At 65.6% G+C, this 16,764-nt stretch overlaps 1 protein-coding gene across 3 annotated transcripts in view; it reads left to right on the forward strand.

The window, feature by feature from the left end:
• The window catches only part of SHANK2 (SH3 and multiple ankyrin repeat domains 2), a 170,773-nt gene that overhangs the window by 88,127 nt on the left and 65,882 nt on the right, over positions 1–16,764 (forward strand). For all 3 annotated transcript variants that reach the window (XM_054697436.1, XM_037517402.2, XM_037517401.2), the window contains 2 exons: positions 934–1,009; positions 16,118–16,200. In XM_054697436.1, coding sequence (XP_054553411.1) covers positions 934–1,009; positions 16,118–16,200 — 159 coding nt within the window. The remainder of the gene's footprint in view (positions 1–933; positions 1,010–16,117; positions 16,201–16,764) is intronic.

Consider the following 16,764-nt stretch of genomic DNA (forward strand, 5'->3'; position numbering starts at 1 on the left):
GCAGGTGCTCCAGCCTCCCAGGGGTCCCTGCAGCCAAGGAAGGGGCCGAGAGAGCGCCCAGAGCAGCCACCGCCTGGGGGGGGGGTGGGCATCTCCTCTTGCTGGACCTAGGGGGCAGCGGGGAGGGTGCAGAGGCGGGGGAGGCAGTGATGGCCGCGGGGACAAATCCCAGAGAGGGGTGTGACGTGGCTCGGCCGGGCGCGGTTGCCGGCTTGGATGCCCGCCGCGCCCCAGGACGCCAGGGCCTGCCCCGGGGCCGGGGTAGGGGACACTTGCCCTGGGGGTGCTTTGGCCAGCCCCTCCCCCAGCCGCCGCGCGTGTCTGGAATTTCGTGTCCACCGTGGAGCCTGGGGTGGGGAGGCAGGCAGCGGGGCTGCAGCACGCGGACGGGGTCTGAGCCGTTTCTCTGGCTTTTCCGGGCGAGGCAGGAGGGCGTACCCTGGGCAGGGCTGGCCAGGCGGGAGCCGCTCAGGGCTGTGGTGTGGCGGGCTTCCTCCGGCCCGCGCGCCTGCTGACCCTGATCACCCCTTCGCGCCACTCCCCAGGGTCCGGTCTCCATCTGAGCGAGGGGCTTAGTCGGGGACGTTGGTTGCGCTTGTGCGCAGGACAGAAAATAGCGACACCCGGACACCCCCGCGAGGCCGCCCCGCGGGGCCCCCGGTGTGCTCGGGCACAGTTCCGGGCGCGGCCCAGGGCGCGGCCACCCCGCTGGGGCTCGGACGTCCCCCTTGCAGGCTGCTCCTCCCGCCTCCCCTGCCCGCCAGGGCCCTGCCCGCGGCGTCCGTTCCCGCCTTGTGAGAGGCCAGGCCCCAGAGGACGCCGCCCCCCTCCCTCCGGGGTCTCCCCCAGGAGCCGCGTCCTGTGCCGCAGACAGACGGCGGGTGGCGGGTGGGGGCGGGGGCGCGAGCTTTCAGCGTGTTCTCTCCCCTGCAGACACCCGCGTGGACCGCACCAAGAAGCTCTTCCGGCACTACACGGTGGGCTCCTACGACAGCTTCGATGCCGCCAGGTAGGTGGCTGGCGGGGGCAGGCCAGGCGCCGCCCCGCCTGGAGCTCCCTGCGGGGGGCCCCTGGGGCCAGGCCGGGCAAGTGTGAGTGTGCGCGGGGGCCGCGGGGGGCTGTCCGTCAGGGGAGGATGGGGCGTTGCCTGGGGCTACAGCACAGATGCTCGGGTGGCAGCTGCTGGCCCCAGGGCCCGCGAGGCAGCGCCAAGGTGGCGGCACCCACAACCCAGGAGGCCCCAGACCGCCGTCCCCTGGCTCACACCTCATCCGCTTGTCCGGAGTTCACTCCTGCCCGAGTCTGGGGTCTGCGCCCCGAGGCCGGCCCCAGGCATGAGGCTGAGCACCCTGGTTTGCTTCCCGCTCTGGTTGTGTGGGGGGGTGTTTCGTGGCTGTGATGGAGCAGACGGAGCACGGGCTTGAATGCCTGGCACCCCACGCCCACCGCCTCGCTGTGGACACCTCAGCAGCCTCAGGACCTCGAAGGTCTCAGGCTCCTTCCCCTTAGCTCCAGCGGCCGAGGCAGACGCGGAGGGCCCCGGGGAGCAGAGGCTCTGGGGCCTCTGGCACTGAGCGTGGCTCCCGGTCGCTGTGGCCACGTTGGTGTCTTAACTGTCCCCAAGCACGGAAGCCTCCGTCCCCTTGTTTCTGCCACGACTGGAGTCTGCACTCGGGGCCGGTGTGTGGAGAAGCGCCCTGGGGGCCACCCCAGAGCATGGGCTGGGCAAGGGAGGGCGCGGACGAGCCCAGAGCCCCCGGCTGACCGGGGGCAGTGCGGCCTGCTCCCGCGCTGGGCAGCTCTCGGGGGGCTCTTGAGACGCCCCAGCCCATCTCCTCCAGAGAAGGTCCTGGCTCAGGAAGGACCTGGACCCCTGCCGGGTGCCGCACCCCTGCCCCGCACCCCTGGGGCCTGTGATGAGCAGCTCCCCGGTCCCCCTGGGGTCCCTCGGCCTGGCTGGGGAGGGCGCCACCTTCATGCTTGTGCTTTTGAGAGTTAAAAATTCACGGGTACTGACCCCGCCTTTTGGGCCGGCCCCGGCACACTTGGCTCCTGTCCGCAGGAGCAGCAGTGAGCCAGCAGGGGGCGCTGGGGAGACCGCGGGCTCACAGGCCTTGGCACTGTCCCTGGAGGGCTTTGGGCAGAAGACAGGTTCTAACTCTGCTGACAGAGGTGGGGGCTGGCAAACAGACCCGCCGAGGCACCCGCGCCGTCCAGGGCAGGCGGCTGGAGGTCCAGGTGGGCGGAGGAGGGGGTGACAGCGAGGGCCAGGGTGCTGGGCGACGTCGGGAGGGACGGGGACCCGCCAAGGCCGGATGCGGGGATGAGGGGCGCAGGGGGTCTCTTGGGCTATACAGGGACAGAGGTGGGTGGGCCTCCCTGTGGGCACAGCGCCGCCACCAGCTGCACAGGGCCGGCCAGGGTGGGTCTCAGCCGCACCGGTTCCCTCCTCCGCACACTTAGGGGGCCTGTTCTCCCTGAGGGGTTGGATTAGAGGGTGGACAAGTGCACCTGTTTGCCAGCTGAATATCCACGCTGTCCACAGCACGCGTGTTTGTGGTGTCTGGAGTGCGGCGCCACGCTTACGTGTTTTTAAGTTGGTCATTGGAAACATACACGTGGCTACAAAATTCAGGGTCACGTGGCCAACACAAAGAGAGGGTCTCCTCCCGCCCCAGACCCCGCCACTGGCCTCCTGAGGGTCCTTCCGAGGTGGACCCCAAATAGGCTCATGGCAGGAAGTGTGCAGTGCAGCCCCTCAGCTCCTCTCAGATCCCCCACAAGCCCCGTTGGCCTCGGCAGCCGAGGCCCCTCTCTGCGCCCCATCCCAACCCCCCCAGCTCTGTTTGCAAAGTAGAGGTTCCCACATCCTGCTCCCACCACACCCCAGGGGCGCCCCTGTAAGGATGAATGAGGAAGTAGTGTCTGGTGCTGGCAGCTGGGGAGACCGCGGGCTGAGCACCCAGAGGAGCCTGGCCACAGAGGACAGCCCTCGTGCAGAATTGGCGAGAAACACCGATTGCCCCGTTCCTGCTCCACCATTATCTATTTTTTGTTTTTGCTATGCTTGAAAAACAGAGATCAACCCGTGAGTGCGCTCCCCGGCTGGGCCCCGGGAGAAGGGTCTGTGGGAGCCAGGAGACGGGGAGCGGGGCCAGGGCCTAGGTGGAGAGCAGTTCACCTCGGCTGCTTCTGGCCCCACGCGGATGTCGCAGCCCAAGGGAGCGTGCCCTGACCTGAACCTGTTATAGTTTCCCTCCAAACTGCTGTTCCCTGCGGTGTCCAGGCTGGTGGGCAGCACGCCAGGCCTAGCTGGTAGACGCGTGGCTTCCTCTCTTCCTACCTTCCCTGCCCCCCTCCCGCATTCGGTCCTTCACAGGGCCTGACGAGTCCCTCCCCCCCCCCTGCTGCTTCCCCAGGTTGCCCCTTCTTGCCCACGTTCCCTGTCCCCCCCAATCTGGCTGCTCCAGGGGACCCACCCCTCATTCTCTCAGGTTATTTTTTCCCTCCTTTCACAAATTTTGATGCAAGCCCTACATGCCCTTAATAAAGTCAGCTGTTAACGCTTGTCACCAAACCACACAGGCGGGGGCTGGGAATAGAAAGAGCTGTTGCCCACCCTCCCCCCTCACTGGACCACCCCAGTGGGAAGAACCACCTTGTCTTTGTCCATTCTTCTGGGGGTTATCTCCTCCCTACCTCTGCAGTGGCCTCCCCCATTTCTTAATGTATCAGCGCATGGCATCTTCGATTCTGTGCTGTACAAGATGAGCTTTTCATAGTCGTACGCGCCTCTGCCCCACCTCCAATTCTGAATCATTATTCCCGATCTGCTGATTATCCTTCAATAAGGTCCCCAAACTCCTCAGCCGTTTAATAAGTTTCAGATATTATCACTTAATCCTTTGTTGTGTTTATATCCACATTTCAGTTCTCTAGGATTCTGTCTGTATGTTGAATTCTAAAGTGAAAACCCAGTGGAAAGCATTCCATCACTGTGGGAAGGGAAATGTGTCTGTTCCACCTAGGATGGGGGTGGGACTCCGGTTCCTCATTATGGGCCCATGAGGAGGACTTTGTAATGTCACAGTGGTGGACTCCTTCTTCCTCTGCTCCGGCTCCTCAGCACTCTACCTCATTTTAGCTCAGTGTGAGGATTCTGGTCTTTGTAAGAAGTTTTTGTTTTTCCTGGAGTTTATGGTTGCTTTTTTTTTCCCTTAATGGGAGTGTTGTTATGTCTCCCTCAGCATGCCACTCAATACTGTCCTGTGTCTTCTGTCTTCACTAGACCCCACCCCTGCCTTTCAGTGCCCTCTGCTCCAGCGGGACCCCAGTCCCCAGTGCACACTAGCTGAGGTCCCCTCTTTGAGCTACAGGATAAGGGAGTGGGGTCTTTCCCCTTGTTCTGCTGGAACTCAAGTCCCAGCCTAAACCAGAGGCACCTGCAGTGTAAACTTCCATGTCTGAACAGTCTCTAGTTTTCAGAGTGCTCAGTAATGTCAAGTTCTAGGTCCCAAGTCAGTCTCCTTCTGAATGACAAGGGCTTGCTTGGTCGTGGCTGTGCCTCTCCCTGCTATAAGGTCTGCCAGGGTCCTGCTCCCGTATGAGTGGTCCTTTCCTTCCCCTCAAAACTCTGTGGGAACTCGTGGCTGCACCTCGACATTCTCAAGTGTTGTGATGAGGGTCTGGGTGTGGGTGTCCTCGCTGGCTGGCAGGCTCCTTCAGGCTGCTGCAGCTCAGCTCCAGGAAGGCGCTTTGTAACCCTCTGGAAATCTCTGCGTTCCTCTGTCTCAGTTCGGTCTTGCGGACCTGCTAGGGAACCACTTGAGTCCCTCCCACTTGACCCTTATTTTCTCTTCCATTTCCTGTCTGTGCTCTATTCTGGGGAGCCCCCTCAACGTCCACCCTGTTGATGCAACATCATACTTTGGCACTCAGCTCTGTCCAAGACCTCTTCCTCAGCCATGATCTGAGCTGAGCTGAGAGTGGCTTCCGGGTATCGCTGGGAACAAGGCAGGTACCTATGAATGGCAGATCCCTGACCGAGCTGACCGCATGCTCCCTCAGGTCAGACCCCGAAGGCGGGGAGCCCACAGGCAGTCCCTCACCCCACTCCCCACGCAAGAGCACACAGATAGGCTTTTGGGTGCATCTGCAGGAGAATTTCATTTCAAATTGGAAATGAGGGGCAGGTGTTCTGAAGTGAGAATGCACAGAGGACCAGGTGGTGGGAGAGTGAGGAGAGGGGCCGGAGGACTGTCGAGGCTGAGCGTGAAAGGGAAGGATGCTCTCTGGCCAGGGGCAGGAAGTGCTGTTCAAAGACCCAGAGCCTGGGCCTGACGGACCCATGTCCCCTCCGGACCTCGCCGCCTGCCAACCCCAGGCCGGATGGGCCACTTCCCGACCTGGTCTCCGCGGCTGCTGATTCTGCCTCTGTCCCAAGGCTTAGAGAGTCCGGTCCGTAGGTGACGGTGCAGGGAGCTGAGCACAGAGTGACCTCTCGCTACAGCCTGGGCAGGTGGGCGTCCGACTGCTGCTGCTGCCCGGGCCGCCATGAGTTCACAGCGAGCCCTGGCCTGGCCTCCACCTGCCCAGAGACCTCTGGCTCTCCGTTCCCAGGACTGCCAGGTGATCCCAGGCAGAGGCGAGGTTGGTTCTTCTGGCTCAGGGCTGCCCCGCGCAAGCATGGGGCGCCTCTGGCTTTTGGGGTGGAGCACCTGAGCCCGGCCAGCAGGGACACCCACGCTCTCGGAGGTTTTTGTTTCAGTCTTGCCGGTGGGAAAGGCAGGAGGCCCTGGCACCGTTCTCTGGACCCGGCGCCCCTGCCTGGGGGCGGAGCCGAGTCCCTCCCCGCCAGGGAGGCTCCTGGCTCAGCGCATCCTCAGACCACATTTAGTACATTCCCAGGTGGCGAGTGGGTGTGTGGGTGGGGAGCGCAGGCGGAAGGGCGGGGGAGCGGGTGAACCAGCAGAGAGGAGCTGGGAGGCTGGGACTCTGGGCACACCTCCAGGCTGGGCCCAGCTGAGCTCCCTGCGGCCCCCAGAACACCGGGCGCCTGCCTGCTCCCCACCGGGGCGGGCCGGTGCCCCACAGAGCCAGCCTGGTTCTCCAGCGAGCCAGCCTGCCAGGTGCCGAAGGAGAGGGTGGGTCCGACTCAGCCACCTCTGCCTCCCTGTTCCCCACCCTGGCCTGGGCCCTGGTTGCAGCCTTTGCCTGTGGCCACTTAGTGAACCCCACCCACGGCTGACTTCCGAGCTGCAGGCCTTGGCTACCTGAGTGCAGAGCCGGGAGGCGATGCCATAGCAACACAGCCTGTGAGGTGCAGACGCCCCACCTGTCCCCAGGTGCTCCTCGTGCTTGCACCTAGAGCTCCTTTTGCCCGGTGGGGAGACTGAGGCAGAGAAATGGGTGACCCCCACCTGGGTCACAGTTCGGGCATGGGCCTTGGGTCACATCTTGCACCAGAGTGCTGAGCAGGCGGAAGGCCATGGCATCTGATGTCCCGGAATATCCTTCCCCTGGGGAGCATGAGGGGCACCCCCAGGTGACGGGCAGCCGCATGGGTCCAGCTTCCCCATGGCCAGGGTGGGTGTGGAGGATGTGGGCTCCCCCAGGGTCTTCAGTTAAGCTGGAATCTCACAGGCCCTTTAACCTCCCAAGAGAAGGTGACTGCTTGGCCCTGCGGAAATGGGCCACGTGTTGGTTTTGGGGAACCTTTGTGCAGAGAGCCCCGAAACATGGAGAAGCACGCCCAGGCAGGCACCATTCTCTCTGCCTGCTCATGAACAGTCCACAGAGGACCAGGGCATGCGGGGCACAGGCCCAGGGGCAGCTCCTGTGTCCAGCCCCGACCAGCGCCCCCACCCGGGGCTCAGCGCTCCCTATTCTGGTTGTGTGCAGAGGCGGCAGGTGGCCTGAGACTGCAGGACCCAGAGGGGCCACCGACCGGGTCCATCCCCAAGGAGGGTGCCGAGGGCCCCGGAAGAGTCTGAGACCCCCTCCACGGCCCAGCATAGGCCTCCCCGGTGCTCCGGGCACGTGCAAGGCCCTGCAGCCTGGGCTGGGTGACCAGCCTGCCCCGTCCAGGCTGTGTGACCTTGGGCTTGTCACCTGGCCTCTCTGAGCCACAGCTTTGTCTTGGGTGAAGCGGAAGATTCGGATCTCCCCCGCTGTGAGCGGGGCCACGGGGCCGCTGGCTGCGTGTGGACGGCCGCAGTGCGAGCCCAGTGTGCACTGGCACCAGCTCCTCAGCGTGGGGCAGCTGCAGAGGGGCAGGAAGGACACGCGTGAGCCTCTTCCGGCTGAAAGCTGTTTTTGATAAACTCAGACGCCCAAAGATGCTGCGGGTAATGAGGTGCTCTGGGGCCTGGGGCTGGGAGGCGAACGGAGGATGGAGCCGTTATCTTTGTGAAGATAAGGCGACTTTCTGAAGACAGGAAGGAAGGAAAATAAACAGAAATATGGGCTGGCCTTGCAGCCAGGATCCTGGGACCGGACAGGGAGCGAGAGGTGGCAACGCCAGCCACCCCACGGGGCCCCAGAGAGCCGTGAGCACCCCCGGGCCCAGCCCTGCGGCTGGAGCAGGGCGCGTGGGGCCACGAGGCAGCCATCCAAGGTCATGGGTGCCATCCAGCGCAAGCCCGCGGGGTCCCGGGATGCTGGGGAGGGCGGCTGGCACGGGGGCTGGTGTCCGAGGACCCAGGACACGCTCTGCAGCACGGGCGGAGCTCGAGGCCTTTCTGGACAGCGCCTCAGCAGTGGTGGAGCCCAGCCTGCGAGCCGGCAGGCGGAGGGACCAGGCCGCGCCATGGAGAGGGTCCCTCTGCATCTAAAATCCATTGTTTGGCCTTCATTTGTCTTCAGAAATTTCCCAGCCCTGATGTGCCTCTTTGTCCCAACCACACAACATAGCAACCATCACCACTTACTTGGATTAACCACAACAGCCAGATGGAGCGTCCGGCTCAGCCGCCCTTGCGGGTCCGGACACGCTGCTCAGTAGACAGGAAAGCCCGTGGGGGTCCTGTCCAGGCTCCAGGACTAGGCCGTGGGCCTTCCCTTCTCGAGGTGTGGTGGGCGGGCCAGGCGTGCAGAGGCAGCAACTGGGAGCGCGGGATAGTAAGCAAGTAAACAAATCTCGATTTCAAATACCAGCAGCGCAGACAGGAAAGTAAACCAAAAGGAAGGCCTGGGACTCAAAGGCTGGGAGGGCAACTGCTCTCACCAGGCCAGGGGGAGGCCCCCCGCTGTGAAGCGACCTCGGGGGGCCCTGAGCAGGGGTCTGCTCGGGAGTACCTGGAGCTGCAGCCAGGAGCCCACAGCCAGGCAAAGGCAGGAGAATCAGCAGGGCCTCCTGGGGGGAGAGGAGACAGCAGGAGGCTGAAAAAGGGTGGTTAGGAGGAAACCAGGTGTGGGTCAGGTCACCAAAGCTCTTAGCCACGGTGGAGAATTCAGACTTTTATCCCCAATTCTGCTAGGAATCTGTTGGAGTGTTTTAAGCAGAGGAGGTATGATCTGATGTGAGAGTTGTACGATAGTGAGTTCAGGGGAATCTTGGGGAGTTTTGGTGGCCCTCGGGTGGAAAGTGACGGGGCCCTGGAATCGGGAGAGGTGACAGGCAGGTGTGCAGATGCCAGCTCTGCGGCGTCCCCTCCAGCTGAGGCGCGTGCAGGCAGCTTGGGGAGGGGGGAGAGCTGGGAAGGCCTCCCGGGGTGGGCTGGCTGCCGGGGATTTGCACGAACACCAGCCTTTCCCCTCCGGTCCTGGATCTTAGAGCGTCCCCCAGGCGCCACGGGGAGTCTGAACACCCTGCTTCTGCGGTGACACCCGTGCCAGGACGGCCGCCCTGCAGCACCCGGGACTCCCGCCAGCTCCCGGGTCTTCCCTCCACGCCGGCTCAGTGTTGCGAGGGGGCAACATGCGGGACAGTCGGGCGGGGTCGCCCTTGTTTTCTGGCATGCGGGTGTGTCCAGTAGGTACTGTCCCCGGACTTGACATTACAAGGCCCGGGCATGCGGCGTTGGCTTCCCCAGGGCTCAGCCTGGCGTGAATGAGCGTCTCACTGGGCGTCGAGTTTTCAGCGTGAAGGCGGAGGCCCCGCTCCCTGCGGTGGCGCCTCCGGCCCCTGCTGTACCCGCCCTTTGAGGACCGGCTCTGACCCCATTGTGGGGCCTCAAGGCCAAGGTGGCACCCATATTTTTGGGGCAAGGACGCTGTCCGCGGTCACGGGGCCAGGCCTGCCCGGTCTCAAGGAGGCGGCTTCCTTCGCGCTCGTCTGGAGGGTGGCCCCGTCCTCTGGATGCCCGCGCCGTGGTCTCCCCCAGCCCGTCCCGCCAGGTAGCAAGCTGGGGCGCGCCGAGCAAATGCTTTTGGGTAATTTATTACAAAGTAATGAGACGATTTAATTTGGGGCAAGTTCTTCGCACATTGCTGCTTCCGCTAGGGGATCCTGGCGGTAGGTGTTACGCGGGCAGCGGGGAGGGACGCAGCCGCCCCGCCTGGCCTTCCCGTGGTGGCGGCCGAGACTCGGCTCCGTGTCCAGGGCGGACGCACAGAGCCCGCCGTCCTCTCCGAGGCGCCCCAGCCCTCCACCCAGAGCAGGATGGGCCCCAGGCGCCGGGCAGTGGTGTCTGCGGGTGAACTGCCGCCACCCCCTGCCCCAGACACACAGGCCTGGGACGCCACCACAGGAAGGGTCTGGGCCTCCCTGTCCCGGCTGGCGTCAGGGCAGGAACAGCACCGCGGCCCCGCCTGACGGGGGCAGGCGCAGGGAGCCCCAGTGGCCAAAGGCCGAGAGGCACCCGCTCAGCTTCTAGTGACAGAGGACCGGGGCTTCTCGGCCACCAGCCTCTCCCCAGGATGGGGCCTGGCCCTGTCCTCTGCGCCCCGAGGCCAGCGCTCTGCGGTGAGCTGGCCGCCTGCCCAGGCCTGGCTGCCAAAGGGCCAAGCCGGCAGGTCCCTGCCCCCCAGGCCCCGAGTCGCTGACAGGCGCTCTGTTCCGCCTTGCCCTCGCTGATTGGCAGAGCCCGGAAATTTCTAGGACAGCCTCTGCCGTTCCCGTCCCCTGGGGCCCCTCTTTCTAATAGTGGCCCAGTTCCTGCCTCTGTCGGCTCGGGCCCGAGAGGTGTCTCCATGTGGGGGCCTGGCGGGAGCCTCTGGGGGGGCGCCCCCTGCCCTGCCTGGAGAAGGGGGGTCCCCACAGCTGCTCCCCAAGGGGCCAGCCAGGCAATAAAAGCACCGATCGCTCTTGGAGGATTCCTCCCGGGATCCCCGCATCTGCTGCTGCTTTGGAAAGACCTCAGGTGCCCACCTGAGACCCAGCGGCCCCAGCCAGCCCGCACCTGGTGCCTCTGACCGCAGAAAACCCGAGAGGAATAGGCTAGGCCTGCCCTGGCTCCCGCCTGCCTGCTCCTTGTGGGGCCCGCGGCGGCCTCTGTGGCTTCTCAGCCGGCGTCTGCATGCCCGGGCCCCGGGGGTTCTTTCAAAGCAAGAAGACCCACCCCAAGTGGGGTCGTGTGTAGTGACTGGCTGATGGACACGCGCGGCAGGGCTCCTGGCGCCACCCCCGCCGGTTTCCCGGACCCTCGTCACACCCTGGTCCCACACCTTTGCTTGTGCTTCAGGGTGGGGAGCTGGCTCGCGCATGCCCCTGGGCCCCCCAAGACAGCTGGCCAGCCAGGTGCAGGCGCCCCGCCTCCTGGTGCCCCATTTCTGCTGACCGCAGCCCAACCCCTCCCCCCACTGCTGACCCCGCCTCCGCTGACCCTGTCTCCGCTGACCCCCTGCTGCTGACTCCGCCTCTGATGACCCTGCCTCGCTGACCCCCACCTCTAATGACCCCCGCTGCTGCCAGGGCCCCAGGCCACCCCAGAACCCCGCTTTCCTTCCTGCTGGCGTCTCAGGGCCTCTTGGGCACAGACTTCTGGGCGTGCGTTGTTCCTGTGGACACGCTGTTGACGGAGAAAGTTCCCGCCCGTGCTGGGCCAACCCCGGTCACCCCACGCGAATCAGGCTGGGAAAGGCAGGGGAGGGGCGTGGTGGGGCGGCTGCTTTTCCGTCACTCACACGGCCGACACCGGGGCTGTCGCAGCCCCTCACCGCCCAGCTGTGTCCCCTGGGCCTCGCCTGGCCTGCAGGGTCACTCGGTGACCCTCAGGACCTTCACTCATGTGGTCCCTCTATCTGGAAAGTTCTCTTCTCCCTCTGCCTCTCCAGCCTCCCAACCCATTTGCTCCTCCAGGCCTTCTCACACCACCAGATCCTGCACTTCTGGGTGGCTTCGGGTTAATGTTTCTCTTCCCACTTTCCTGGTGCCCTTTCCAAGTTTACTGAACAAATGATTGCAGACCGGGGGCTTCCGAGAGAGACTTACTCTCTCAGAGCCTGGAGGCCAGAAGTCTGAGCCCAGGGTGTCAAGCGCCGCGCTCTCGCCTACGGCTCTGGGAGTCTCCTTCCGGCTCTGGTGTCCGCCAGGGGGGCCTCTCTTGTGGCTGCGAGGCACCCCCCTCTGTCTTCACATGGCCTTACATCTTCTGCATCTCGGGTCTAACTTCTGTCCCAGCCCCGCATCTTTTTCATGAGAAGGCCCACTCTTTGGACCTAGGGCCTGACTGAATCTAGGAGCATCTTGCCTTGAGGAAAACCAGCCACATCTGCAAAGACCCTATTTCCAGATGCTGACACACGGCAGGCATGGGGTTAAGACATGGGCCTATTTTTGAGGGGCTGCCACTCCCCCCACTGTGCCCGGCACCTCCAAAGCGCCGGGCGGGGCCTGCCTGCTTGTTCCCTCAGCAGCCCCACCCCATCACCTGCTGCCTGCAGGTGTTCAGTGAACCCCACAGGACCAACAAGGCCGCTCTGCCAGTGGCCCTGATGGCTTCTGAACATCAGCCGCGCACCAGACCCCCCACCAAAGCCCCACCCAGGGGAGCAGAGATGCAGGGCGGCTGCTCAACCCGACTGGGTCACGTCCTAGCCGTGGTCCCGAGAGCTGGTGAGGCCATCTGGTCTGCCCAGCCGGCTCGTGTTCAAAACTAAAATGCCTGTGACGACACTTCCCTGCGGACAGGGCCGCAGGATCCCGGCCCACGTGCTCCCGCGTCTCCCACCCCGCTGGCTTCCCGGCTCCTGCTCGCGCCTCCTCCAGGACTAGGCGCCGCTGCCAAAGGCGCCGTCAGAGACAGGCAGTCCTGAGCGCCAGCTGGCACGCTGGCACACGCTGCCTCCCAGACCCTACCTCCGGGGCCCTGGGGCCCTGAGGCTGGGGTGCGGCTCCTGCTGCTGCAGGGCAGGGGGCGTCAGTATACTCAGGAGCCCCTGTGGCCTCCGTGGATGCTTCCCTGCAGGCACGTGCGGGCTGCGCCATGTGGCTCCAGGTCCAGGCCCGGGGGGTGGAGGGTGGCAGGGGAGGTCTCGCCTTCTCAAGGCAACTTTGTACAAACTGGAAAAGGCGCCTGCCCCTCCTCGGCTGTGCTGTGGGGCGCCCGCTGCATGGAGTGCCACCTGCACGCCCTGCCGCTCCTCGCCCACCCCGTCCTGTGGGCACCGTCGGGACCCAGTTGTCCTCCACTGTGTTCAGGGAACACTCTGGAAGAGGATGCAGCTGGGTCAGATGCTTTATCTGTTTACAGCAAGCAGGTGAGCCTCACCGACTGTGCACCAGCCACACAGGTGGGGCTGCTCGTGGCCAGCCTGGGAGTGCGCATGAGGGCTGACTAGAAGCTGGAGTTCAGGTCATCTGGGGAACCGAGGTGGCCAGCAGGAAGGGTGGGCTGTGATCTGCCCTCTGCCCAGGAGATGCAAAGTGGGGTGTGGCATGATGGCTGGGGGTGGGGCCTGTGTTTCACTAGGCAGGCTCCCGGAGCCAGGTGACAGTGACCTCTGAGCACTCACCAAGGTCAGCAGCGTGGGAAGGTGCGGGGGGCGGGGGGGCGTGCCCCAGTGAATCTTGATGCGTTCGGGCTGCTGCTGGAGGGCAGAGGTGCAGGCTGGCCGGTGGCCGGTGGCCAGGGTGGGTGGACGCTGGCTGGGGCTGGGGCTTCAGTGCACTTGGGGGCTGTGGGTCAAATGAACAGACTTCGGGTGCGTGACCTATGGGTTTCCCGGTCTGGCCCACAGGGTGGAGGCAGAGCTCTTTGGCGACCTTGCCTCCCCCTGTCTGGAGGGCTTGACGCTTGCATTCGAGTTTCCTGTTGCTTTTCCCGGATCCGCGAGGCCCAGAATTGCTCCCCAGCCGCAGTGCTTCCCGCTTCCTCTCGGCACTGGGCAGAGCCGACTGCCTGCTCTGCCCCACCCCACCTGCCGCCCCACATCCCCCTGGAAGCCCCAGGCCTTCCTTCAGCACCTCCCACAACACCCCGCTATCCGTGCTGGACCCTCATCTGCTCCACCCATTCCGTGAATATCTCCTTGTGTCTCCCGCGCGGGTGCTCGGGGGTCGCTGCCTTCCAGGAGCCGCTTCTCTTGGATGCAGGGAGGGAGCGGGGGTGCCATGCGGGAGGCCGTGGGGGCCTGCCCTCATGGAGAGCCTGCGAGGCAGCTTCTATCACCCCACTCTGCAGGAGGAGAAACTGAGTCTCCTGGTAGCTAAGCCGGTGATCCCCAAGGGGGAGCCTAGCCAGGTCTACCCGCGACATGAAATGGGGTCCTCGGGCAGGAACGGAGCTCACTGGCTCCTGGAACAGTGCGGGGAAGAGCAGGTCAGGCCGCCCGCCCTCCTGCGGCGACAGCTCCGCGTCTGCGGGGCCCGGGGATGGCCCCCCGAGTGCAAGCTGGAGGCTCTCCGGTGGGCTGGGGCACCCTGGCGCGGCGGGGCCAGCTGGGCGCCTGCTCATGAATCCCTCCCGGGGTGAACAGGCACCTCACTAGTCCCATTTTGCAGAAAGGGACCCTGAAGCCCCAAGGTCAGGGTGACCTTGGGGTGAGCGCACAGCTGGGTCTGGCCCTGCACCTTCAGCTGCCTCGCTGGATGCCCTCCTGCCAGGTCGGTGGCGAGGTAGCGGCGCCCCCAGCCGTCCCCCGGCCGCCACAGGGAATGGTTCTGGGAGTTGGGGCAGGTCTGAGCCACGTGGGCCCTGAGAGCAGAGGCGGCCGGTGGGGGCCACGTGTCCTGGGGCAGGGCTCCAGGGCCTCGGGGGCTGCAGGTGGCCACGCAGGCAGGAGGATGCATAGCGCAAAGGCACAGGCCGTGGCTTCCGGGCAGGACCCTTGAGAGCCGGTCCCTGGAGGCGACCACGCGAGGGGAGGGGCTGGGTGGCTGTGGACACAGGCAGGTGGGGGGGCCTGGCAGAAGTTGTGATTGCCCTGGTGCCGGCCCCCGGCCTGCCCCCTCCCCCTCGACGCCTGCACTTGCTGGGTGGGCAATGGGGGTTGATGGGTCAGTTCCCGGGAGCCTCCCATCGAACGTAGCAGGTGCGCCCTGTGCGGCCAGGAGGCCCGTGGGCTGGTCTCCCTCCTCAGTACGTGGGGACAGTTTTAGTCTCATGACTGACGGAAGCCGGGCAGGTGATGGGACCTGGCTTCGGGCCTCGGTGATGGGCTCCGGGCACTGAGCAGGGACCAGGGGTCTCAAGGCTGCGGCCCACCCCCGCGGCCAGACTCCCTGCCCCGCGGTGGGTGGGAGCCAGAGGCGGTCCAGGCACCGAGTCCCCCTGCCAAGTTCATGAGCCACCCTCGTCTGCGGTCCTGGCTGGGCTTGTGTCCCCACTGCTGGCCCCGTCCCAGCGTGGGGTCTCCCGAGGGCCCTGTGCCCAGCCATCCCCGCAGGGGGAGGGGTGGGGCTGGGAGTGGTCAGATCACGTGCGCTCTGCGTCGTGGCCCCGCCTGGGCTGCCCTGTCCACGAGTCCTGGCCCTCCCCCACGGGCCCCGGCGCTGCCCCGGCCGGCTGCCCGCTGCAGGGGCCACCTCCAGCCGGGCAGGGCTGACCTTCAGCTGTCACAGGCTCGGAGCTGGTTGTCGGAGCAAGTTGTCCCCACGGCTTGCTCCGTGTGTCCCCAGGACTCCCTTCTGAGGGGGGCTGCGCGGGGCCACCAGGCCGCCCTCGGGCCTCCGAGGTGCTAGTGCCCGGCCCGCCGTGCCAGCCCCCGAGGACCCTGGAGGAAGCCTCTCCCTGTCGCCGCCCCTCCTCCCTCCACAGCCTTCCCAATCCCGACTTACTTCCGGGGCAGCCTTCCCCTCGCGCACCCCCCCCCCAGAGGTGGGGCAGGGCCACGGCTTAGCCCCTGAAGTCCCCTGGGCCCTGCACCGTCCACCCCCGCCGCGGGGGCCACTCCTGTCTGCGCCCCTCTGTGAAGGACCTGCCGCTCCTTGGCCTCCTTCCTTTGAAAGAGAAAGGCCGGGAGGCAGGCGCTGTGGCTGGCCGTGGCCTCTCCCGGCGGGGGGCGCCTGCCCGCTTCCCCCGTCCCCACAATGCATCATCCCCGAAAGGAGGCCATGGTGTTACCGGAGTGACCGCCTCCTCCTGCCCGCAGCCCCACCTGCCGCTGCTGGGGGCAGGGCCGGCCGCCCCCTCCTCGGCCCGCGGCTTCCGTGCACGGGATGAGGCGGAGCAGCCGCGCGGCCGCACGTCCCGGCTCCGGCTCCGGGCACCGCAGGGACCGCGCTCCCGGGACAGAGGGAGGGGCCTCGCGTCTCCAGGTGCCGCCGCCGGCTCCTGCCGGGAGCAAATCAGATTTGGTTTTTAAGAGCCCTTCAGAAGAAGAACAAAAACGGAGGCCTGGTCTCCCCGGCTGATCTCACCGGCGCCCGGAACCAGCGCCCGGCGCCCCGGCCCTGCCTCTCCGGCCGCTTTCCCTGCGCCTGGGTGGGTGCACGGCCGCCCGCCAGCGGCCTCCCCACCATGTCTGCCTCCCTCCTCCCGCCCGCTCGGGCTCTGCCTCTGCCTGCCCCCCCCTCCGAGCCCCATTGTGCTGTGCCCGCCTATCCCGTTAGCCTGCCCGCCCCAGCTGCCTTCGCTCCTCCTGCGCCCTGTGCCTCCCAGCTGCCTCCGTGCTGCCTGGCTCCGGCGAGCTGGGCTGATTAATTGGCCGTGATGATGGACGTCCCCGGCGGAGGAGCAGCCTCGGCGATGATGACGGGTTACAATAATGGTCGCTGTCCCCGGAATTCTCTCTACAGCGACTGCATCATCGAGGAGAAGGCGGTGGTCCTGCAGAAGAAGGACAATGAGGGCTTCGGGTTTGTGCTGCGAGGGGCGAAAGGTAAGAGCCGCTGCCCGGCCAGGCCACACGCACATGGGGTGTGTGTGTGTGTCTGTGTGTGTCTGTGTCTGTGTGTGTGTGCACACGCCTGTATGGAAGACGTTCCCGGCTCGGAGAGCAGCGTTTTTCCTGGGGGCACTTGGTTGCTAGACAACCGTGTTCCTTAACATCCTGCCCTACTCAGAAAACATCGGCTTCCTGGGGGGATTTTCAGTTGTCGATACACAGCGTCGTCCGCGACGAGCCCCCGCACGCCTTCGCTTCCGCGGCCCCTGGTCCAGCCCGTCCTTCCCGGCTCCGAGCGGCCGGTGGGCACCGGGCTGGGTCCCGCTCCCAGACCCCCGGGGCGGCTAGTCCCGGGCTCCGGGCTCCGGAAGCGGCCCCGTCTGGGAGTGGACTTTGGCTCCAAGTGTGGCCGGCGCCAGCGCCTGCCTCTAAGGTGACTTTGCAAAGGAAATGTGGCAAGATGGTCCCCTCTGCCGTGGCCCCGGCTGGCCGCACATGCATCACGGGGCCCGGGGTGGTGGGCTCTGGGTGTGTTCCAGAACAGCGGCCCCCCACAGG

The sequence above is a fragment of the Talpa occidentalis genome, unplaced genomic scaffold, assembly GCF_014898055.3.
Source record: "Talpa occidentalis isolate TD23 unplaced genomic scaffold, MPIMG_talOcc4v2.1 talOcc4.17, whole genome shotgun sequence".
Taxonomy (NCBI): domain Eukaryota; kingdom Metazoa; phylum Chordata; class Mammalia; order Eulipotyphla; family Talpidae; genus Talpa; species Talpa occidentalis.